The sequence below is a fragment of the Styela clava genome, chromosome 13, assembly GCF_964204865.1.
Source record: "Styela clava chromosome 13, kaStyClav1.hap1.2, whole genome shotgun sequence".
NCBI lineage: Eukaryota > Metazoa > Chordata > Ascidiacea > Stolidobranchia > Styelidae > Styela > Styela clava.
Genome location: NC_135262.1, coordinates 5,250,188 through 5,275,219, shown reverse-complemented (window position 1 = coordinate 5,275,219; position 25,032 = coordinate 5,250,188). Strand labels below are relative to the sequence as shown.

At 44.1% G+C, this 25,032-nt stretch overlaps 1 protein-coding gene across 1 annotated transcript in view; it reads right to left on the bottom strand.

Moving 5' to 3' along the window:
- LOC144431415 (uncharacterized) overlaps positions 1 to 25,032 on the bottom strand; it is a 54,468-nt gene that overhangs the window by 15,211 nt on the left and 14,225 nt on the right. Inside the window, exon 2 of the mRNA XM_078119527.1 lies at positions 1 to 25,032. This exon is cut by the window's left edge and continues 4,475 nt beyond it. Coding sequence (XP_077975653.1) covers positions 1 to 25,032 — 25,032 coding nt within the window.

Here is a 25,032-nt window from a genome sequence, read left to right as displayed (position 1 = left end):
CCAGAGACGATTTTTTGCCAGAATAAGAATCACTTGGATATCCAGTTAGTCCTGCGGCTGCAGCTGCGGCCCCTCCTCCAATAATGTCTCCTTGGTGATAAGCGGGACTGTCATAAAGACCACCGAATCCGCCAGCAAACGAGTTGAAATTATTGTCAACTCCTAAATCACCAGAAGCGGCTGCAGAAGCTGCAGCTGATAGAGTGCCGTCATGGTTAAAATGTTTATTGACATCACTGTAAGAACCCTTCAATATTTTCAACACGGTATCTTGATGCCCTTCATCTTCTTGGGTATGAGCATATGGTTTGAATGTGCCTAAAGCAGCAGCAGATGCCTCAGCCACTCCAGAATCTTTGAGAACATTCATGCCTGATGGTGATTTACCAAACATATCCATCATAAATGGTCTGTTATCTATAAAGCCTTCACCACCAGTATAACCTAGCCCTGCTTGTGCACCTGCACCAGCGATTAAACCTCCATCATTTAAGTTGCTGGTGCCCAAATCTTCTTTGCCACTTGAAACAATAATTGTTTCGAACTTGGGTTTTCCATCGATGCCATAATCCATTGGCTCTTTGCCCATATATGCTCCAGCTGCGGCTTTTGCTGCGTAGGCATTAGAGTTATCCATTCCATTACCTGAGCCAAATCCTGGCATGAAAAACATAGGTGATCCTTTTCTTGAATCCTTATATGGTCCTGTATGTCCAGCAAATGCTGCTGCATCAGCAGTTAGACCGATATTGTCGCCCATGAAATCTTTACCACCAGTGCTACCTTTGCCGCCTATTGAAAGAAGTATTTCAGATCCTCCTAGAGACGATTTTTTGCCAGAATAAGAATCACTTGGATATCCAGTTAGTCCTGCGGCTGCAGCTGCGGCCCCTCCTCCAATAATGTCTCCTTGGTGATAAGCGGGACTGTCATAAAGACCACCGAATCCGCCTGCAAACGAGTTGAAATTATTGTCAACTCCTAAATCACCAAAAGCGGCTGCAGAAGCTGCAGCTGATAGAGTGCCGTCATGGTTAAAATGTTTATTGTCATCACTGTAAGAACCCTTCAATATTTTCAACACGGTATCTTGATGCCCTTCATCTTCTTGGGTATGAGCATATGGTTTGAATGTGCCTAAAGCAGCAGCAGAGGCCTCAGCCACTCCAGAATCTTTGAGAACATTCATGCCTGATGGTGATTTACCAAACATATCCATCATAAATGGTCTGTTATCTATAAAGCCTTCACCACCAGTATAACCTAGCCCTGCTTGTGCACCTGCACCAGCGATGAAACCTCCATCATTTAAGTTGTTGGTGCCTAAATCTTCTTTGCCACTTGAAATAATAATTGTTTCGAACTTGGGTTTTCCATCGATGCCATAATCCATTGGCTCTTTGCCCATATATGCTCCAGCTGCGGCTTTTGCTGCGTAGGCATTAGAGTTATCCATTCCATTACCTGAGCCAAATCCTGGCATGAAAAACATAGGTGATCCTTTTCTTGAATCCTTATATGGTCCTGTATGTCCAGCAAATGCTGCTGCATCAGCAGTTAGACCGATATTGTCGCCCATGAAATCTTTACCACCAGTGCTACCTTTGCCGCCTATTGAAAGAAGTATTTCAGATCCTCCTAGAGACGATTTTTTGCCAGAATAAGAATCACTTGGATATCCAGTTAGTCCTGCGGCTGCAGCTGCGGCTCCTCCTCCGATAATGTCTCCTTGGTGATAAGCGGGACTGTCATAAAGACCACCGAATCCGCCTGCAAACGAGTTGAAATTATTGTCAACTCCTAAATCACCAAAAGCGGCTGCAGAAGCTGCAGCTGATAGAGTGCCGTCATGGTTAAAATGTTTATTGTCATCACTGTAAGAACCCTTCAATATTTTCAACACGGTATCTTGATGCCCTTCATCTTCTTGGGTATGAGCATATGGTTTGAATGTGCCTAAAGCAGCAGCAGAGGCCTCAGCCACTCCAGAATCTTTGAGAACATGCATGCCTGATGGTGATTTACCAAACATATCCATCATAAATGGTCTGTTATCTATAAAGCCTTCACCAGCAGTATAACCTAGCCCTGCTTGTGCACCTGCACCAGCGATGAAACCTCCATCATTTAAGTTGCTGGTGCCCAAATCTTCTTTGCCACTTGAAATAATAATTGTTTCGAACTTGGGTTTTCCATCGATGCCATAATCCATTGGCTCTTTGCCCATATATGCTCCAGCTGCGGCTTTTGCTGCGTAGGCATTAGAGTTATCCATTCCATTACCTGAGTCAAATCCTGGCATGAAAAACATAGGTGATCCTTTTCTTGAATCCTTATATGGTCCTGTATGTCCAGCAAATGCTGCTGCATCAGCAGTTAGACCGATATTGTCGCCCATGAAATCTTTACCACCAGTGCTACCTTTGCCGCCTATTGAAAGAAGTATTTCAGATCCTCCTAGAGACGATTTTTTGCCAGAATAAGAATCACTTGGATATCCAGTTAGTCCTGCGGCTGCAGCTGCGGCCCCTCCTCCAATAATGTCTCCTTGGTGATAAGCGGGACTGTCATAAAGACCACCGAATCCGCCTGCAAACGAGTTGAAATTATTGTCAACTCCTAAATCACCAAAAGCGGCTGCAGAAGCTGCAGCTGATAGAGTGCCGTCATGGTTAAAATGTTTACTGTCATCACTGTAAGAACCCTTCAATATTTTCAACACGGTATCTTGATGCCCTTCATCTTCTTGGGTATGAGCATATGGTTTGAATGTGCCTAAAGCAGCAGCAGAGGCCTCAGCCACTCCAGAATCTTTGAGAACATTCATGCCTGATGGTGATTTACCAAACATATCCATCATAAATGGTCTGTTATCTATAAAGCCTTCACCGCCAGTATAACCTAGCCCTGCTTGTGCACCTGCACCAGCGATGAAACCTCCATCATTTAAGTTGCTGGTGCCCAAATCTTCTTTGCCACTTGAAATAATAATTGTTTCGAACTTGGGTTTTCCATCGATGCCATAATCCATTGGCTCTTTGCCCATATATGCTCCAGCTGCCGCTTTTGCTGCGTAGGCATTAGAGTTATCCATTCCATTACCTGAGCCAAATCCTGGCATGAAAAACATAGGTGATCCTTTTCTTGAATCCTTATATGGTCCTGTATGTCCAGCAAATGCTGCTGCATCAGCAGTTAGACCGATATTGTCGCCCATGAAATCTTTACCACCAGTGCTACCTTTGCCGCCTATTGAAAGAAGTATTTCAGATCCTCCCAGAGACGATTTTTTGCCAGAATAAGAATCACTTGGATATCCAGTTAGTCCTGCGGCTGCAGCTGCGGCCCCTCCTCCAATAATGTCTCCTTGGTGATAAGCGGGACTGTCATAAAGACCACCGAATCCGCCAGCAAACGAGTTGAAATTATTGTCAACTCCTAAATCACCAGAAGCGGCTGCAGAAGCTGCAGCTGATAGAGTGCCGTCATGGTTAAAATGTTTATTGACATCACTGTAAGAACCCTTCAATATTTTCAACACGGTATCTTGATGCCCTTCATCTTCTTGGGTATGAGCATATGGTTTGAATGTGCCTAAAGCAGCAGCAGATGCCTCAGCCACTCCAGAATCTTTGAGAACATTCATGCCTGATGGTGATTTACCAAACATATCCATCATAAATGGTCTGTTATCTATAAAGCCTTCACCACCAGTATAACCTAGCCCTGCTTGTGCACCTGCACCAGCGATTAAACCTCCATCATTTAAGTTGCTGGTGCCCAAATCTTCTTTGCCACTTGAAACAATAATTGTTTCGAACTTGGGTTTTCCATCGATGCCATAATCCATTGGCTCTTTGCCCATATATGCTCCAGCTGCGGCTTTTGCTGCGTAGGCATTAGAGTTATCCATTCCATTACCTGAGCCAAATCCTGGCATGAAAAACATAGGTGATCCTTTTCTTGAATCCTTATATGGTCCTGTATGTCCAGCAAATGCTGCTGCATCAGCAGTTAGACCGATATTGTCGCCCATGAAATCTTTACCACCAGTGCTACCTTTGCCGCCTATTGAAAGAAGTATTTCAGATCCTCCTAGAGACGATTTTTTGCCAGAATAAGAATCACTTGGATATCCAGTTAGTCCTGCGGCTGCAGCTGCGGCCCCTCCTCCAATAATGTCTCCTTGGTGATAAGCGGGACTGTCATAAAGACCACCGAATCCGCCTGCAAACGAGTTGAAATTATTGTCAACTCCTAAATCACCAAAAGCGGCTGCAGAAGCTGCAGCTGATAGAGTGCCGTCATGGTTAAAATGTTTATTGTCATCACTGTAAGAACCCTTCAATATTTTCAACACGGTATCTTGATGCCCTTCATCTTCTTGGGTATGAGCATATGGTTTGAATGTGCCTAAAGCAGCAGCAGAGGCCTCAGCCACTCCAGAATCTTTGAGAACATTCATGCCTGATGGTGATTTACCAAACATATCCATCATAAATGGTCTGTTATCTATAAAGCCTTCACCACCAGTATAACCTAGCCCTGCTTGTGCACCTGCACCAGCGATGAAACCTCCATCATTTAAGTTGTTGGTGCCTAAATCTTCTTTGCCACTTGAAATAATAATTGTTTCGAACTTGGGTTTTCCATCGATGCCATAATCCATTGGCTCTTTGCCCATATATGCTCCAGCTGCGGCTTTTGCTGCGTAGGCATTAGAGTTATCCATTCCATTACCTGAGCCAAATCCTGGCATGAAAAACATAGGTGATCCTTTTCTTGAATCCTTATATGGTCCTGTATGTCCAGCAAATGCTGCTGCATCAGCAGTTAGACCGATATTGTCGCCCATGAAATCTTTACCACCAGTGCTACCTTTGCCGCCTATTGAAAGAAGTATTTCAGATCCTCCTAGAGACGATTTTTTGCCAGAATAAGAATCACTTGGATATCCAGTTAGTCCTGCGGCTGCAGCTGCGGCTCCTCCTCCGATAATGTCTCCTTGGTGATAAGCGGGACTGTCATAAAGACCACCGAATCCGCCTGCAAACGAGTTGAAATTATTGTCAACTCCTAAATCACCAAAAGCGGCTGCAGAAGCTGCAGCTGATAGAGTGCCGTCATGGTTAAAATGTTTATTGTCATCACTGTAAGAACCCTTCAATATTTTCAACACGGTATCTTGATGCCCTTCATCTTCTTGGGTATGAGCATATGGTTTGAATGTGCCTAAAGCAGCAGCAGAGGCCTCAGCCACTCCAGAATCTTTGAGAACATTCATGCCTGATGGTGATTTACCAAACATATCCATCATAAATGGTCTGTTATCTATAAAGCCTTCACCACCAGTATAACCTAGCCCTGCTTGTGCACCTGCACCAGCAATGAAACCTCCATCATTTAAGTTGCTGGTGCCCAAATCTTCTTTGCCACTTGAAATAATAATTGTTTCGAACTTGGGTTTTCCATCGATGCCATAATCCATTGGCTCTTTGCCCATATATGCTCCAGCTGCGGCTTTTGCTGCGTAGGCATTAGAGTTATCCATTCCATTACCTGAGCCAAATCCTGGCATGAAAAACATAGGTGATCCTTTTCTTGAATCCTTATATGGTCCTGTATGTCCAGCAAATGCTGCTGCATCAGCAGTTAGACCGATATTGTCGCCCATGAAATCTTTACCACCAGTGCTACCTTTGCCGCCTATTGAAAGAAGTATTTCAGATCCTCCCAGAGACGATTTTTTGCCAGAATAAGAATCACTTGGATATCCAGTTAGTCCTGCGGCTGCAGCTGCGGCCCCTCCTCCAATAATGTCTCCTTGGTGATAAGCGGGACTGTCATAAAGACCACCGAATCCGCCTGCAAACGAGTTGAAATTATTGTCAACTCCTAAATCACCAAAAGCGGCTGCAGAAGCTGCAGCTGATAGAGTGCCGTCATGGTTAAAATGTTTATTGTCATCACTGTAAGAACCCTTCAATATTTTCAACACGGTATCTTGATGCCCTTCATCTTCTTGGGTATGAGCATATGGTTTGAATGTGCCTAAAGCAGCAGCAGAGGCCTCAGCCACTCCAGAATCTTTGAGAACATTCATGCCTGATGGTGATTTACCAAACATATCCATCATAAATGGTCTGTTATCTATAAAGCCTTCACCACCAGTATAACCTAGCCCTGCTTGTGCACCTGCACCAGCGATGAAACCTGCATCATTTAAGTTGCCGGTGCCCAAATCTTCTTTGCCACTTGAAATAATAATTGTTTCGAATTTGGGTTTTCCATCGATGCCATAATCCATTGGCTCTTTGCCCATATATGCTCCAGCTGCGGCTTTTGCTGCGTAGGCATTAGAGTTATCCATTCCATTACCTGAGCCAAATTCTGGCATGAAAAACATAGGTGATCCTTTTCTTGAATCCTTATATGGTCCTGTATGTCCAGCAAATGCTGCTGCATCAGCAGTTAGACCGATATTGTCGCCCATGAAATCTTTACCACCAGTGCTACCTTTGCCGCCTATTGAAAGAAGTATTTCAGATCCTCCTAGAGACGATTTTTTGCCAGAATAAGAATCACTTGGATATCCAGTTAGTCCTGCGGCTGCAGCTGCGGCCCCTCCTCCAATAATGTCTCCTTGGTGATAAGCGGGACTGTCATAAAGACCACCGAATCCGCCTGCAAACGAGTTGAAATTATTGTCAACTCCTAAATCACCAAAAGCGGCTGCAGAAGCTGCAGCTGATAGAGTGCCGTCATGGTTAAAATATTTATTGTCATCACTGTGAGAACCCTTCAATATTTTCAACACGGTATCTTGATGCCCTTCATCTTCTTGGGTATGAGCATATGGTTTGAATGTGCCTAAAGCAGCAGCAGAGGCCTCAGCCACTCCAGAATCTTTGATAACATTCATGCCTGATGGTGATTTACCAAACATATCCATCATAAATGGTCTGTTATCTATAAAGCCTTCACCACCAGTATAACCTAGCCCTGCTTGTGCACCTGCACCAGCGATGAAACCTCCATCATTTAAGTTGCTGGTGCCCAAATCTTCTTTGCCACTTGAAATAATAATTGTTTCGAACTTGGGTTTTCCATCGATGCCATAATCCATTGGCTCTTTGCCCATATATGCTCCAGCTGCGGCTTTTGCTGCGTAGGCATTAGAGTTATCCATTCCATTACCTGAGCCAAATCCTGGCATGAAAAACATAGGTGATCCTTTTCTTGAATCCTTATATGGTCCTGTATGTCCAGCAAATGCTGCTGCATCAGCAGTTAGACCGATATTGTCGCCCATGAAATCTTTACCACCAGTGCTACCTTTGCCGCCTATTGAAAGAAGTATTTCAGATCCTCCTAGAGACGATTTTTTGCCAGAATAAGAATCACTTGGATATCCAGTTAGTCCTGCGGCTGCAGCTGCGGCTCCTCCTCCAATAATGTCTCCTTGGTGATAAGCGGGACTGTCATAAAGACCACCGAATCCGCCTGCAAACGAGTTGAAATTATTGTCAACTCCTAAATCACCAAAAGCGGCTGCAGAAGCTGCAGCTGATAGAGTGCCGTCATGGTTAAAATGTTTATTGTCATCACTGTAAGAACCCTTCAATATTTTCAACACGGTATCTTGATGCCCTTCATCTTCTTGGGTATGAGCATATGGTTTGAATGTGCCTAAAGCAGCAGCAGAGGCCTCAGCCACTCCAGAATCTTTGAGAACATTCATGCCTGATGGTGATTTACCAAACATATCCATCATAAATGGTCTGTTATCTATAAAGCCTTCACCACCAGTATAACCTAGCCCTGCTTGTGCACCTGCACCAGCGATGAAACCTGCATCATTTAAGTTGCCGGTGCCCAAATCTTCTTTGCCACTTGAAATAATAATTGTTTCGAATTTGGGTTTTCCATCGATGCCATAATCCATTGGCTCTTTGCCCATATATGCTCCAGCTGCGGCTTTTGCTGCGTAGGCATTAGAGTTATCCATTCCATTACCTGAGCCAAATCCTGGCATGAAAAACATAGGTGATCCTTTTCTTGAATCCTTATATGGTCCTGTATGTCCAGCAAATGCTGCTGCATCAGCAGTTAGACCGATATTGTCGCCCATGAAATCTTTACCACCAGTGCTACCTTTGCCGCCTATTGAAAGAAGTATTTCAGATCCTCCTAGAGACGATTTTTTGCCAGAATAAGAATCACTTGGATATCCAGTTAGTCCTGCGGCTGCAGCTGCCGCCCCTCCTCCAATAATGTCTCCTTGGTGATAAGCGGGACTGTCATAAAGACCACCGAATCCGCCTGCGAACGAGTTGAAATTATTGTCAACTCCTAAATCACCAAAAGCGGCTGCAGAAGCTGCAGCTGATAGAGTGCCGTCATGGTTAAAATGTTTATTGTCATCACTGTAAGAACCCTTCAATATTTTCAACACGGTATCTTGATGCCCTTCATCTTCTTGGGTATGAGCATATGGTTTGAATGTACCTAAAGCAGCAGCAGAGGCCTCAGCCACTCCAGAATCTTTGAGAACATTCATGCCTGATGGTGATTTACCAAACATATCCATAATAAATGGTCTGTTATCTATAAAGCCTTCACCACCAGTATAACCTAGCCCTGCTTGTGCACCTGCACCAGCGATGAAACCTCCATCATTTAAGGTGCTGGTGCCCAAATCTTCTTTGCCACTTGAAATAATAATTGTTTCGAACTTGGGTTTTCCATCGATGCCATAATCCATTGGCTCTTTGCCCATATATGCTCCAGCTGCGGCTTTTGCTGCGTAGGCATTAGAGTTATCCATTCCATTACCTGAGCCAAATCCTGGCATGAAAAACATAGGTGATCCTTTTCTTGAATCCTTATATGGTCCTGTATGTCCAGCAAATGCTGCTGCATCAGCAGTTAGACCGATATTGTCGCCCATGAAATCTTTACCACCAGTGCTACCTTTGCCGCCTATTGAAAGAAGTATTTCAGATCCTCCTAGAGACGATTTTTTGCCAGAATAAGAATCACTTGGATATCCAGTTAGTCCTGCGGCTGCAGCTGCGGCTCCTCCTCCAATAATGTCTCCTTGGTGATAAGCGGGACTGTCATAAAGACCACCGAATCCGCCTGCAAACGAGTTGAAATTATTGTCAACTCCTAAATCACCAAAAGCGGCTGCAGAAGCTGCAGCTGATAGAGTGCCGTCATGGTTAAAATGTTTATTGTCATCACTGTAAGAACCCTTCAATATTTTCAACACGGTATCTTGATGCCCTTCATCTTCTTGGGTATGAGCATATGGTTTGAATGTGCCTAAAGCAGCAGCAGAGGCCTCAGCCACTCCAGAATCTTTGAGAATATTCATGCCTGATGGTGATTTACCAAACATATCCATCATAAATGGACTGTTATCTATAAAGCCTTCACCACCAGTATAACCTAGCCCTGCTTGTGCACCTGCACCAGCGATGAAACCTCCATCATTTAAGTTGCTGGTGCCCAAATCTTCTTTGCCACTTGAAATAATAATTGTTTCGAATTTGGGTTTTCCATCGATGCCATAATCCATTGGCTCTTTGCCCATATATGCTCCAGCTGCGGCTTTTGCTGCGTAGGCATTAGAGTTATCCATTCCATTACCTGAGCCAAATCCTGGCATGAAAAACATAGGTGATCCTTTTCTTGAATCCTTATATGGTCCTGTATGTCCAGCAAATGCTGCTGCATCAGCAGTTAGACCGATATTGTCGCCCATGAAATCTTTACCACCAGTGCTACCTTTGCCGCCTATTGAAAGAAGTATTTCAGATCCTCCCAGAGACGATTTTTTGCCAGAATAAGAATCACTTGGATATCCAGTTAGTCCCGCGGCTGCAGCTGCGGCCCCTCCTCCAATAATGTCTCCTTGGTGAAGAGCGGGACTGTCATAAAGACCACCGAATCCGCCTGCAAACGAGTTGAAATTATTGTCAACTCCTAAATCACCAAAAGCGGCTGCAGAAGCTGCAGCTGATAGAGTGCCGTCATGGTTAAAATGTTTATTGTCATCACTGTTAGAACCCTTCAATATTTTCAACACGGTATCTTGATGCCCTTCATCTTCTTGGGTATGAGCATATGGTTTGAATGTGCCTAAAGCAGCAGCAGAGGCCTCAGCCACTCCAGAATCTTTGAGAATATTCATGCCTGAAGGTGATTTACCAAACATATCCATCATAAATGGTCTGTTATCTTTAAAGCCTTTGCCACCAGTATAACCTAGCCCTGCTTGTGCACCTGCACCAGCGATTAAACCTCCATCATTTAAGTTGCTGGTGCCCAAATCTTCTTTGCCACTTGAAATAATAATTGTTTCGAACTTGGGTTTTCCATCGATGCTATAATCCATTGGCTCTTTGCCCATATATGCTCCAGCTGCGGCTTTTGCTGCGTAGGCATTAGAGTTATCCATTCCATTACCTGAGCCAAATCCTGGCATGAAAAACATAGGTGATCCTTTTCTTGAATCCTTATATGGTCCTGTATGTCCAGCAAATGCTGCTGCATCAGCAGTTAGACCGATATTGTCGCCCATGAAATCTTTACCACCAGTGCTACCTTTGCCGCCTATTGAAAGAAGTATTTCAGATCCTCCTAGAGACGATTTTTTGCCAGAATAAGAATCACTTGGATATCCAGTTAGTCCTGCGGCTGCAGCTGCGGCCCCTCCTCCAATAATGTCTCCTTGGTGATAAGCGGGACTGTCATAAAGACCACCGAATCCGCCTGCAAACGAGTTGAAATTATTGTCAACTCCTAAATCACCAAAAGCGGCTGCAGAAGCTGCAGCTGATAGAGTGCCGTCATGGTTAAAATGTTTATTGTCATCACTGTAAGAACCCTTCAATATTTTCAACACGGTATCTTGATGCCCTTCATCTTCTTGGGTATGAGCATATGGTTTGAATGTGCCTAAAGCAGCAGCAGAGGCCTCAGCCACTCCAGAATCTTTGAGAATATTCATGCCTGAAGGTGATTTACCAAACATATCCATCATAAATGGTCTGTTATCTATAAAGCCTTTGCCACCAGTATAACCTAGCCCTGCTTGTGCACCTGCACCAGCGATTAAACCTCCATCATTTAAGTTGCTGGTGCCCAAATCTTCTTTGCCACTTGAAATAATAATTGTTTCGAACTTGGGTTTTCCATCGATGCCATAATCCATTGGCTCTTTGCCCATATATGCTCCAGCTGCGGCTTTTGCTGCGTAGGCATTAGAGTTATCCATTCCATTACCTGAGCCAAATCCTGGCATGAAAAACATAGGTGATCCTTTTCTTGAATCCTTATATGGTCCTGTATGTCCAGCAAATGCTGCTGCATCAGCAGTTAGACCGATATTGTCGCCCATGAAATCTTTACCACCAGTGCTACCTTTGCCGCCTATTGAAAGAAGTATTTCAGATCCTCCTAGAGACGATTTTTTGCCAGAATAAGAATCACTTGGATATCCAGTTAGTCCTGCGGCTGCAGCTGCGGCCCCTCCTCCAATAATGTCTCCTTGGTGATAAGCGGGACTGTCATAAAGACCACCGAATCCGCCTGCAAACGAGTTGAAATTATTGTCAACTCCTAAATCACCAAAAGCGGCTGCAGAAGCTGCAGCTGATAGAGTGCCGTCATGGTTAAAATGTTTATTGTCATCACTGTAAGAACCCTTCAATATTTTCAACACGGTATCTTGATGCCCTTCATCTTCTTGGGTATGAGCATATGGTTTGAATGTGCCTAAAGCAGCAGCAGAGGCCTCAGCCACTCCAGAATCTTTGAGAACATTCATGCCTGATGGTGATTTACCAAACATATCCATCATAAATGGACTGTTATCTATAAAGCCTTCACCACCAGTATAACCTAGCCCTGCTTGTGCACCTGCACCAGCGATGAAACCTCCATCATTTAAGTTGCTGGTGCCCAAATCTTCTTTGCCACTTGAAATAATAATTGTTTCGAACTTGGGTTTTCCATCGATGCCATAATCCATTGGCTCTTTGCCCATATATGCTCCAGCTGCGGCTTTTGCTGCGTAGGCATTAGAGTTATCCATTCCATTACCTGAGCCAAATCCTGGCATGAAAAACATAGGTGATCCTTTTCTTGAATCCTTATATGGTCCTGTATGTCCAGCAAATGCTGCTGCATCAGCAGTTAGACCGATATTGTCGCCCATGAAATCTTTACCACCAGTGCTACCTTTGCCGCCTATTGAAAGAAGTATTTCAGATCCTCCCAGAGACGATTTTTTGCCAGAATAAGAATCACTTGGATATCCAGTTAGTCCTGCGGCTGCAGCTGCGGCCCCTCCTCCAATAATGTCTCCTTGGTGATAAGCGGGACTGTCATAAAGACCACCGAATCCGCCTGCAAACGAGTTGAAATTATTGTCAACTCCTAAATCACCAAAAGCGGCTGCAGAAGCTGCAGCTGATAGAGTGCCGTCATGGTTAAAATGTTTATTGTCATCACTGTAAGAACCCTTCAATATTTTCAACACGGTATCTTGATGCCCTTCATCTTCTTGGGTATGAGCATATGGTTTGAATGTGCCTAAAGCAGCAGCAGAGGCCTCAGCCACTCCAGAATCTTTGAGAATATTCATGCCTGAAGGTGATTTACCAAACATATCCATCATAAATGGTCTGTTATCTATAAAGCCTTTGCCACCAGTATAACCTAGCCCTGCTTGTGCACCTGCACCAGCGATTAAACCTCCATCATTTAGGTTGCTGGTGCCCAAATCTTCTTTGCCACTTGAAATAATAATTGTTTCGAAATTGGGTTTTCCATCGATGCCATAATCCATTGGCTCTTTGCCCATATATGCTCCAGCTGTGGCTTTTGCTGCGTAGGCATTAGAGTTATCCATTCCATTACCTGAGCCAAATCCTGGCATGAAAAACATAGGTGATCCTTTTCTTGAATCCTTATATGGTCCTGTATGTCCAGCAAATGCTGCTGCATCAGCAGTTAGACCGATATTGTCGCCCATGAAATCTTTACCACCAGTGCTACCTTTGCCGCCTATTGAAAGAAGTATTTCAGATCCTCCTAGAGACGATTTTTTGCCAGAATAAGAATCACTTGGATATCCAGTTAGTCCTGCGGCTGCAGCTGCGGCCCCTCCTCCAATAATGTCTCCTTGGTGATAAGCGGGACTGTCATAAAGACCACCGAATCCGCCTGCAAACGAGTTGAAATTATTGTCAACTCCTAAATCACCAAAAGCGGCTGCAGAAGCTGCAGCTGATAGAGTGCCGTCATGGTTAAAATGTTTATTGTCATCACTGTAAGAACCCTTCAATATTTTCAACACGGTATCTTGATGCCCTTCATCTTCTTGGGTATGAGCATATGGTTTGAATGTGCCTAAAGCAGCAGCAGAGGCCTCAGCCACTCCAGAATCTTTGAGAACATTCATGCCTGATGGTGATTTACCAAACATATCCATCATAAATGGACTGTTATCTATAAAGCCTTCACCACCAGTATAACCTAGCCCTGCTTGTGCACCTGCACCAGCGATGAAACCTCCATCATTTAAGTTGCTGGTGCCCAAATCTTCTTTGCCACTTGAAATAATAATTGTTTCGAACTTGGGTTTTCCATCGATGCCATAATCCATTGGCTCTTTGCCCATATATGCTCCAGCTGCAGCTTTTGCTGCGTAGGCATTAGAGTTATCCATTCCATTACCTGAGCCAAATCCTGGCATGAAAAACATAGGTGATCCTTTTCTTGAATCCTTATATGGTCCTGTATGTCCAGCAAATGCTGCTGCATCAGCAGTTAGACCGATATTGTCGCCCATGAAATCTTTACCACCAGTGCTACCTTTGCCGCCTATTGAAAGAAGTATTTCAGATCCTCCCAGAGACGATTTTTTGCCAGAATAAGAATCACTTGGATATCCAGTTAGTCCTGCGGCTGCAGCTGCGGCCCCTCCTCCAATAATGTCTCCTTGGTGATAAGCGGGACTGTCATAAAGACCACCGAATCCGCCTGCAAACGAGTTGAAATTATTGTCAACTCCTAAATCACCAAAAGCGGCTGCAGAAGCTGCAGCTGATAGAGTGCCGTCATGGTTAAAATGTTTATTTTCATCACTGTAAGAACCCTTCAATATTTTCAACACGGTATCTTGATGCCCTTCATCTTCTTGGGTATGAGCATATGGTTTGAATGTGCCTAAAGCAGCAGCAGAGGCCTCAGCCACTCCAGAATCTTTGAGAATATTCATGCCTGAAGGTGATTTACCAAACATATCCATCATAAATGGTCTGTTATCTATAAAGCCTTTGCCACCAGTATAACCTAGCCCTGCTTGTGCACCTGCACCAGCGATTAAACCTCCATCATTTAGGTTGCTGGTGCCCAAATCTTCTTTGCCACTTGAAATAATAATTGTTTCGAAATTGGGTTTTCCATCGATGCCATAATCCATTGGCTCTTTGCCCATATATGCTCCAGCTGCGGCTTTTGCTGCGTAGGCATTAGAGTTATCCATTCCATTACCTGAGCCAAATCCTGGCATGAAAAACATAGGTGATCCTTTTCTTGAATCCTTATATGGTCCTGTATGTCCAGCAAATGCTGCTGCATCAGCAGTTAGACCGATATTGTCGCCCATGAAATCTTTACCACCAGTGCTACCTTTGCCGCCTATTGAAAGAAGTATTTCAGATCCTCCTAGAGACGATTTTTTGCCAGAATAAGAATCACTTGGATATCCAGTTGGTCCTGCGGCTGCAGCTGCGGCCCCTCCTCCAATAATGTCTCCTTGGTGATAAGCGGGACTGTCATAAAGACCACCGAATCCGCCTGCAAACGAGTTGAAATTATTGTCAACTCCTAAATCACCAAAAGCGGCTGCAGAAGCTGCAGCTGATAGAGTGCCGTCATGGTTAAAATGTTTATTGTCATCACTGTAAGAACCCTTCAATATTTTCAACACGGTATCTTGATGCCCTTCATCTTCTTGGGTATGAGCATATGGTTTGAATGTGCCTAAAGCAGCAGCAGAGGCCTCAGCCACTCCAGAATCTTTGAGAACATTCATGCCTGATGGTGATTTACCAAACATATCCATCATAAATGGACTGTTATCTATAAAGCCTTCACCACCAGTATAACCTAGCCCTGCTTGTGCACCTGCACCAGCGATGAAACCTCCATCATTTAAGTTGCTGGTGCCCAAATCTTCTTTGCCACTTGAAATAATAATTGTTTCGAACTTGGGTTTTCCATCGATGCCATAATCCATTGGCTCTTTGCCCATATATGCTCCAGCTGCGGCTTTTGCTGCGTAGGCATTAGAGTTATCCATTCCATTACCTGAGCCAAATCCTGGCATGAAAAACATAGGTGATCCTTTTCTTGAATCCTTATATGGTCCTGTATGTCCAGCAAATGCTGCTGCATCAGCAGTTAGACCGATATTGTCGCCCATGAAATCTTTACCACCAGTGCTACCTTTGCCGCCTATTGAAAGAAGTATTTCAGATCCTCCCAGAGACGATTTTTTGCCAGAATAAGAATCACTTGGATATCCAGTTAGTCCTGCGGCTGCAGCTGCGGCCCCTCCTCCAATAATGTCTCCTTGGTGATAAGCGGGACTGTCATAAAGACCACCGAATCCGCCTGCAAACGAGTTGAAATTATTGTCAACTCCTAAATCACCAAAAGCGGCTGCAGAAGCTGCAGCTGATAGAGTGCCGTCATGGTTAAAATGTTTATTGTCATCACTGTAAGAACCCTTCAATATTTTCAACACGGTATCTTGATGCCCTTCATCTTCTTGGGTATGAGCATATGGTTTGAATGTGCCTAAAGCAGCAGCAGAGGCCTCAGCCACTCCAGAATCTTTGAGAATATTCATGCCTGAAGGTGATTTACCAAACATATCCATCATAAATGATCTGTTATCTATAAAGCCTTTGCCACCAGTATAACCTAGCCCTGCTTGTGCACCTGCACCAGCGATTAAACCTCCATCATTTAGGTTGCTGGTGCCCAAATCTTCTTTGCCACTTGAAATAATAATTGTTTCGAAATTGGGTTTTCCATCGATGCCATAATCCATTGGCTCTTTGCCCATATATGCTCCAGCTGCGGCTTTTGCTGCGTAGGCATTAGAGTTATCCATTCCATTACCTGAGCCAAATCCTGGCATGAAAAACATAGGTGATCCTTTTCTTGAATCCTTATATGGTCCTGTATGTCCAGCAAATGCTGCTGCATCAGCAGTTAGACCGATATTGTCGCCCATGAAATCTTTACCACCAGTGCTACCTTTGCCGCCTATTGAAAGAAGTATTTCAGATCCTCCTAGAGACGATTTTTTGCCAGAATAAGAATCACTTGGATATCCAGTTAGTCCTGCGGCTGCAGCTGCGGCCCCTCCTCCAATAATGTCTCCTTGGTGATAAGCGGGACTGTCATAAAGACCACCGAATCCGCCTGCAAACGAGTTGAAATTATTGTCAACTCCTAAATCACCAAAAGCGGCTGCAGAAGCTGCAGCTGATAGAGTGCCGTCATGGTTAAAATGTTTATTGTCATCACTGTAAGAACCCTTCAATATTTTCAACACGGTATCTTGATGCCCTTCATCTTCTTGGGTATGAGCATATGGTTTGAATGTGCCTAAAGCAGCAGCAGAGGCCTCAGCCACTCCAGAATCTTTGAGAACATTCATGCCTGATGGTGATTTACCAAACATATCCATCATAAATGGACTGTTATCTATAAAGCCTTCACCACCAGTATAACCTAGCCCTGCTTGTGCACCTGCACCAGCGATGAAACCTCCATCATTTAAGTTGCTGGTGCCCAAATCTTCTTTGCCACTTGAAATAATAATTGTTTCGAACTTGGGTTTTCCATCGATGCCATAATCCATTGGCTCTTTGCCCATATATGCTCCAGCTGCAGCTTTTGCTGCGTAGGCATTAGAGTTATCCATTCCATTACCTGAGCCAAATCCTGGCATGAAAAACATAGGTGATCCTTTTCTTGAATCCTTATATGGTCCTGTATGTCCAGCAAATGCTGCTGCATCAGCAGTTAGACCGATATTGTCACCCATGAAATCTTTACCACCAGTGCTACCTTTGCCGCCTATTGAAAGAAGTATTTCAGATCCTCCCAGAGACGATTTTTTGCCAGAATAAGAATCACTTGGATATCCAGTTAGTCCTGCGGCTGCAGCTGCGGCCCCTCCTCCAATAATGTCTCCTTGGTGATAAGCGGGACTGTCATAAAGACCACCGAATCCGCCTGCAAACGAGTTGAAATTATTGTCAACTCCTAAATCACCAAAAGCGGCTGCAGAAGCTGCAGCTGATAGAGTGCCGTCATGGTTAAAATGTTTATTTTCATCACTGTAAGAACCCTTCAATATTTTCAACACGGTATCTTGATGCCCTTCATCTTCTTGGGTATGAGCATATGGTTTGAATGTGCCTAAAGCAGCAGCAGAGGCCTCAGCCACTCCAGAATCTTTGAGAATATTCATGCCTGAAGGTGATTTACCAAACATATCCATCATAAATGGTCTGTTATCTATAAAGCCTTTGCCACCAGTATAACCTAGCCCTGCTTGTGCACCTGCACCAGCGATTAAACCTCCATCATTTAGGTTGCTGGTGCCCAAATCTTCTTTGCCACTTGAAATAATAATTGTTTCGAAATTGGGTTTTCCATCGATGCCATAATCCATTGGCTCTTTGCCCATATATGCTCCAGCTGCGGCTTTTGCTGCGTAGGCATTAGAGTTATCCATTCCATTACCTGAGCCAAATCCTGGCATGAAAAACATAGGTGATCCTTTTCTTGAATCCTTATATGGTCCTGTATGTCCAGCAAATGCTGCTGCATCAGCAGTTAGACCGATATTGTCGCCCATGAAATCTTTACCACCAGTGCTACCTTTGCCGCCTATTGAAAGAAGTATTTCAGATCCTCCTAGAGACGATTTTTTGCCAGAATAAGAATCACTTGGATATCCAGTTGGTCCTGCGGCTGCAGCTGCGGCCCCTCCTCCAATAATGTCTCCTTGGTGATAAGCGGGACTGTCATAAAGACCACCGAATCCGCCTGCAAACGAGTTGAAATTATTGTCAACTCCTAAATCACCAAAAGCGGCTGCAGAAGCTGCAGCTGATAGAGTGCCGTCATGTTTAAAATGTTTATTGTCATCACTGTAAGAACCCTTCAATATTTTCAACACGGTATCTTGATGCCCTTCATCTTCTTGGGTATGAGCATATGGTTTGAATGTGCCTAAAGCAGCAGCAGAGGCCTCAGCCACTCCAGAATCTTTGAGAACATTCATGCCTGATGGTGATTTACCAAACATATCCATCATAAATGGACTGTTATCTATAAAGCCTTCACCACCAGTATAACCTAGCCCTGCTTGTGCACCTGCACCAGCGATGAAACCTCCATCATTTAAGTTGCTGGTGCCCAAATCTTCTTTGCCACTTGAAATAATAATTGTTTCGAACTTGGGTTTTCCCTGGATGCCATAATCCATTGGCTCTTTGCCCATATATGCTCCAGCTGCGGCTTTTGCTGCGTAGGCATTAGAGTTATCCATTCCATTACCTGAGCCAAATCCTGGCATGAAAAACATAGGTGATCCTTTTCTTGAATCCTTATATGGTCCTGTATGTCCAGCAAATGCTGCTGCATCAGCAGTTAGACCGATATTGTCGCCCATGAAATCTTTACCACCAGTGCTACCTTTGCCGCCTATTGAAAGAAGTATTTCAGATCCTCCCAGAGACGATTTTTTGCCAGAATAAGAATCACTTGGATATCCAGTTAGTCCTGCGGCTGCAGCTGCGGCCCCTCCTCCAATAATGTCTCCTTGGTGATAAGCGGGACTGTCATAAAGACCACCGAATCCGCCTGCAAACGAGTTGAAATTATTGTCAACTCCTAAATCACCAAAAGCGGCTGCAGAAGCTGCAGCTGATAGAGTGCCGTCATGGTTAAAATGTTTATTGTCATCACTGTAAGAACCCTTCAATATTTTCAACACGGTATCTTGATGCCCTTCATCTTCTTGGGTATGAGCATATGGTTTGAATGTGCCTAAAGCAGCAGCAGAGGCCTCAGCCACTCCAGAATCTTTGAGAATATTCATGCCTGAAGGTGATTTACCAAACATATCCATCATAAATGGTCTGTTATCTATAAAGCCTTTGCCACCAGTATAACCTAGCCCTGCTTGTGCACCTGCACCAGCGATTAAACCTCCATCATTTAAGTTGCTGGTGCCCAAATCTTCTTTGCCACTTGAAATAATAATTGTTTCGAAATTGGGTTTTCCATCGATGCCATAATCCATTGGCTCTTTGCCCATATATGCTCCAGCTGCGGCTTTTGCTGCGTAGGCATTAGAGTTATCCATTCCATTACCTGAGCCAAATCCTGGCATGAAAAACATAGGTGATCCTTTTCTTGAATCCTTATATGGTCCTGTATGTCCAGCAAATGCTGCTGCATCCGCAGTTAGACCGATATTGTCGCCCATGAAATCTTTACCACCAGTGCTACCTTTGCCGCCTATTGAAAGAAGTATTTCAGATCCTCCTAGAGACGATTTTTTGCCAGAATAAGAATCACTTGGATATCCAGTTAGTCCTGCGGCTGCAGCTGCGGCCCCTCCTCCAATAATGTCTCCTTGGTGATAAGCGGGACTGTCATAAAGACCACCGAATCCGCCTGCAAACGAGTTGAAATTATTGTCAACTCCTAAATCACCAAAAGCGGCTGCAGAAGCTGCAGCTGATAGAGTGCCGTCATGGTTAAAATGTTTATTGTCATCACTGTAAGAACCCTTCAATATTTTCAACACGGTATCTTGATGCCCTTCATCTTCTTGGGTATGAGCATATGGTTTGAATGTGCCTAAAGCAGCAGCAGAGGCCTCAGCCACTCCAGAATCTTTGAGAACATTCATGCCTGATGGTGATTTACCAAACATATCCATCATAAATGGACTGTTATCTATAAAGCCTTCACCACCAGTATAACCTAGCCCTGCTTGTGCACCTGCACCAGCGATGAAACCTCCATCATTTAAGTTGCTGGTGCCCAAATCTTCTTTGCCACTTGAAATAATAATTGTTTCGAACTTGGGTTTTCCATCGATGCCATAATCCATTGGCTCTTTGCCCATATATGCTCCAGCTGCGGCTTTTGCTGCGTAGGCATTAGAGTTATCCATTCCATTACCTGAGCCAAATCCTGGCATGAAAAACATAGGTGATCCTTTTCTTGAATCCTTATATGGTCCTGTATGTCCAGCAAATGCTGCTGCATCAGCAGTTAGACCGATATTGTCGCCCATGAAATCTTTACCACCAGTGCTACCTTTGCCGCCTATTGAAAGAAGTATTTCAGATCCTCCTAGAGACGATTTTTTGCCAGAATAAGAATCACTTGGATATCCAGTTAGTCCTGCGGCTGCAGCTGCGGCCCCTCCTCCAATAATGTCTCCTTGGTGATAAGCGGGACTGTCATAAAGACCACCGAATCCGCCTGCAAACGAGTTGAAATTATTGTCAACTCCTAAATCACCAAAAGCGGCTGCAGAAGCTGCAGCTGATAGAGTGCCGTCATGGTTAAAATGTTTATTGTCATCACTGTAAGAACCCTTCAATATTTTCAACACGGTATCTTGATGCCCTTCATCTTCTTGGGTATGAGCATATGGTTTGAATGTGCCTAAAGCAGCAGCAGAGGCCTCAGCCACTCCAGAATCTTTGAGAACATTCATGCCTGATGGTGATTTACCAAACATATCCATCATAAATGGACTGTTATCTATAAAGCCTTCACCACCAGTATAACCTAGCCCTGCTTGTGCACCTGCACCAGCGATGAAACCTCCATCATTTAAGTTGCTGGTGCCCAAATCTTCTTTGCCACTTGAAATAATAATTGTTTCGAACTTGGGTTTTCCATCGATGCCATAATCCATTGGCTCTTTGCCCATATATGCTCCAGCTGCAGCTTTTGCTGCGTAGGCATTAGAGTTATCCATTCCATTACCTGAGCCAAATCCTGGCATGAAAAACATAGGTGATCCTTTTCTTGAATCCTTATATGGTCCTGTATGTCCAGCAAATGCTGCTGCATCAGCAGTTAGACCGATATTGTCACCCATGAAATCTTTACCACCAGTGCTACCTTTGCCGCCTATTGAAAGAAGTATTTCAGATCCTCCCAGAGACGATTTTTTGCCAGAATAAGAATCACTTGGATATCCAGTTAGTCCTGCGGCTGCAGCTGCGGCCCCTCCTCCAATAATGTCTCCTTGGTGATAAGCGGGACTGTCATAAAGACCACCGAATCCGCCTGCAAACGAGTTGAAATTATTGTCAACTCCTAAATCACCAAAAGCGGCTGCAGAAGCTGCAGCTGATAGAGTGCCGTCATGGTTAAAATGTTTATTTTCATCACTGTAAGAACCCTTCAATATTTTCAACACGGTATCTTGATGCCCTTCATCTTCTTGGGTATGAGCATATGGTTTGAATGTGCCTAAAGCAGCAGCAGAGGCCTCAGCCACTCCAGAATCTTTGAGAATATTCATGCCTGAAGGTGATTTACCAAACATATCCATCATAAATGGTCTGTTATCTATAAAGCCTTTGCCACCAGTATAACCTAGCCCTGCTTGTGCACCTGCACCAGCGATTAAACCTCCATCATTTAGGTTGCTGGTGCCCAAATCTTCTTTGCCACTTGAAATAATAATTGTTTCGAAATTGGGTTTTCCATCGATGCCATAATCCATTGGCTCTTTGCCCATATATGCTCCAGCTGCGGCTTTTGCTGCGTAGGCATTAGAGTTATCCATTCCATTACCTGAGCCAAATCCTGGCATGAAAAACATAGGTGATCCTTTTCTTGAATCCTTATATGGTCCTGTATGTCCAGCAAATGCTGCTGCATCAGCAGTTAGACCGATATTGTCGCCCATGAAATCTTTACCACCAGTGCTACCTTTGCCGCCTATTGAAAGAAGTATTTCAGATCCTCCTAGAGACGATTTTTTGCCAGAATAAGAATCACTTGGATATCCAGTTGGTCCTGCGGCTGCAGCTGCGGCCCCTCCTCCAATAATGTCTCCTTGGTGATAAGCGGGACTGTCATAAAGACCACCGAATCCGCCTGCAAACGAGTTGAAATTATTGTCAACTCCTAAATCACCAAAAGCGGCTGCAGAAGCTGCAGCTGATAGAGTGCCGTCATGGTTAAAATGTTTATTGTCATCACTGTAAGAACCCTTCAATATTTTCAACACGGTATCTTGATGCCCTTCATCTTCTTGGGTATGAGCATATGGTTTGAATGTGCCTAAAGCAGCAGCAGAGGCCTCAGCCACTCCAGAATCTTTGAGAACATTCATGCCTGATGGTGATTTACCAAACATATCCATCATAAATGGACTGTTATCTATAAAGCCTTCACCACCAGTATAACCTAGCCCTGCTTGTGCACCTGCACCAGCGATGAAACCTCCATCATTTAAGTTGCTGGTGCCCAAATCTTCTTTGCCACTTGAAATAATAATTGTTTCGAACTTGGGTTTTCCCTGGATGCCATAATCCATTGGCTCTTTGCCCATATATGCTCCAGCTGCGGCTTTTGCTGCGTAGGCATTAGAGTTATCCATTCCATTACCTGAGCCAAATCCTGGCATGAAAAACATAGGTGATCCTTTTCTTGAATCCTTATATGGTCCTGTATGTCCAGCAAATGCTGCTGCATCAGCAGTTAGACCGATATTGTCGCCCATGAAATCTTTACCACCAGTGCTACCTTTGCCGCCTATTGAAAGAAGTATTTCAGATCCTCCCAGAGACGATTTTTTGCCAGAATAAGAATCACTTGGATATCCAGTTAGTCCTGCGGCTGCAGCTGCGGCCCCTCCTCCAATAATGTCTCCTTGGTGATAAGCGGGACTGTCATAAAGACCACCGAATCCGCCTGCAAACGAGTTGAAATTATTGTCAACTCCTAAATCACCAAAAGCGGCTGCAGAAGCTGCAGCTGATAGAGTGCCGTCATGGTTAAAATGTTTATTGTCATCACTGTAAGAACCCTTCAATATTTTCAACACGGTATCTTGATGCCCTTCATCTTCTTGGGTATGAGCATATGGTTTGAATGTGCCTAAAGCAGCAGCAGAGGCCTCAGCCACTCCAGAATCTTTGAGAATATTCATGCCTGAAGGTGATTTACCAAACATATCCATCATAAATGGTCTGTTATCTATAAAGCCTTTGCCACCAGTATAACCTAGCCCTGCTTGTGCACCTGCACCAGCGATTAAACCTCCATCATTTAAGTTGCTGGTGCCCAAATCTTCTTTGCCACTTGAAATAATAATTGTTTCGAAATTGGGTTTTCCATCGATGCCATAATCCATTGGCTCTTTGCCCATATATGCTCCAGCTGCGGCTTTTGCTGCGTAGGCATTAGAGTTATCCATTCCATTACCTGAGCCAAATCCTGGCATGAAAAACATAGGTGATCCTTTTCTTGAATCCTTATATGGTCCTGTATGTCCAGCAAATGCTGCTGCATCCGCAGTTAGACCGATATTGTCGCCCATGAAATCTTTACCACCAGTGCTACCTTTGCCGCCTATTGAAAGAAGTATTTCAGATCCTCCTAGAGACGATTTTTTGCCAGAATAAGAATCACTTGGATATCCAGTTAGTCCTGCGGCTGCAGCTGCGGCCCCTCCTCCAATAATGTCTCCTTGGTGATAAGCGGGACTGTCATAAAGACCACCGAATCCGCCTGCAAACGAGTTGAAATTATTGTCAACTCCTAAATCACCAAAAGCGGCTGCAGAAGCTGCAGCTGATAGAGTGCCGTCATGGTTAAAATGTTTATTGTCATCACTGTAAGAACCCTTCAATATTTTCAACACGGTATCTTGATGCCCTTCATCTTCTTGGGTATGAGCATATGGTTTGAATGTGCCTAAAGCAGCAGCAGAGGCCTCAGCCACTCCAGAATCTTTGAGAACATTCATGCCTGATGGTGATTTACCAAACATATCCATCATAAATGGACTGTTATCTATAAAGCCTTCACCACCAGTATAACCTAGCCCTGCTTGTGCACCTGCACCAGCGATGAAACCTCCATCATTTAAGTTGCTGGTGCCCAAATCTTCTTTGCCACTTGAAATAATAATTGTTTCGAACTTGGGTTTTCCATCGATGCCATAATCCATTGGCTCTTTGCCCATATATGCTCCAGCTGCGGCTTTTGCTGCGTAGGCATTAGAGTTATCCATTCCATTACCTGAGCCAAATCCTGGCATGAAAAACATAGGTGATCCTTTTCTTGAATCCTTATATGGTCCTGTATGTCCAGCAAATGCTGCTGCATCAGCAGTTAGACCGATATTGTCGCCCATGAAATCTTTACCACCAGTGCTACCTTTGCCGCCTATTGAAAGAAGTATTTCAGATCCTCCCAGAGACGATTTTTTGCCAGAATAAGAATCACTTGGATATCCAGTTAGTCCTGCGGCTGCAGCTGCGGCCCCTCCTCCAATAATGTCTCCTTGGTGATAAGCGGGACTGTCATAAAGACCACCGAATCCGCCTGCAAACGAGTTGAAATTATTGTCAACTCCTAAATCACCAAAAGCGGCTGCAGAAGCTGCAGCTGATAGAGTGCCGTCATGGTTAAAATGTTTATTGTCATCACTGTAAGAACCCTTCAATATTTTCAACACGGTATCTTGATGCCCTTCATCTTCTTGGGTATGAGCATATGGTTTGAATGTGCCTAAAGCAGCAGCAGAGGCCTCAGCCACTCCAGAATCTTTGAGAATATTCATGCCTGAAGGTGATTTACCAAACATATCCATCATAAATGGTCTGTTATCTATAAAGCCTTTGCCACCAGTATAACCTAGCCCTGCTTGTGCAC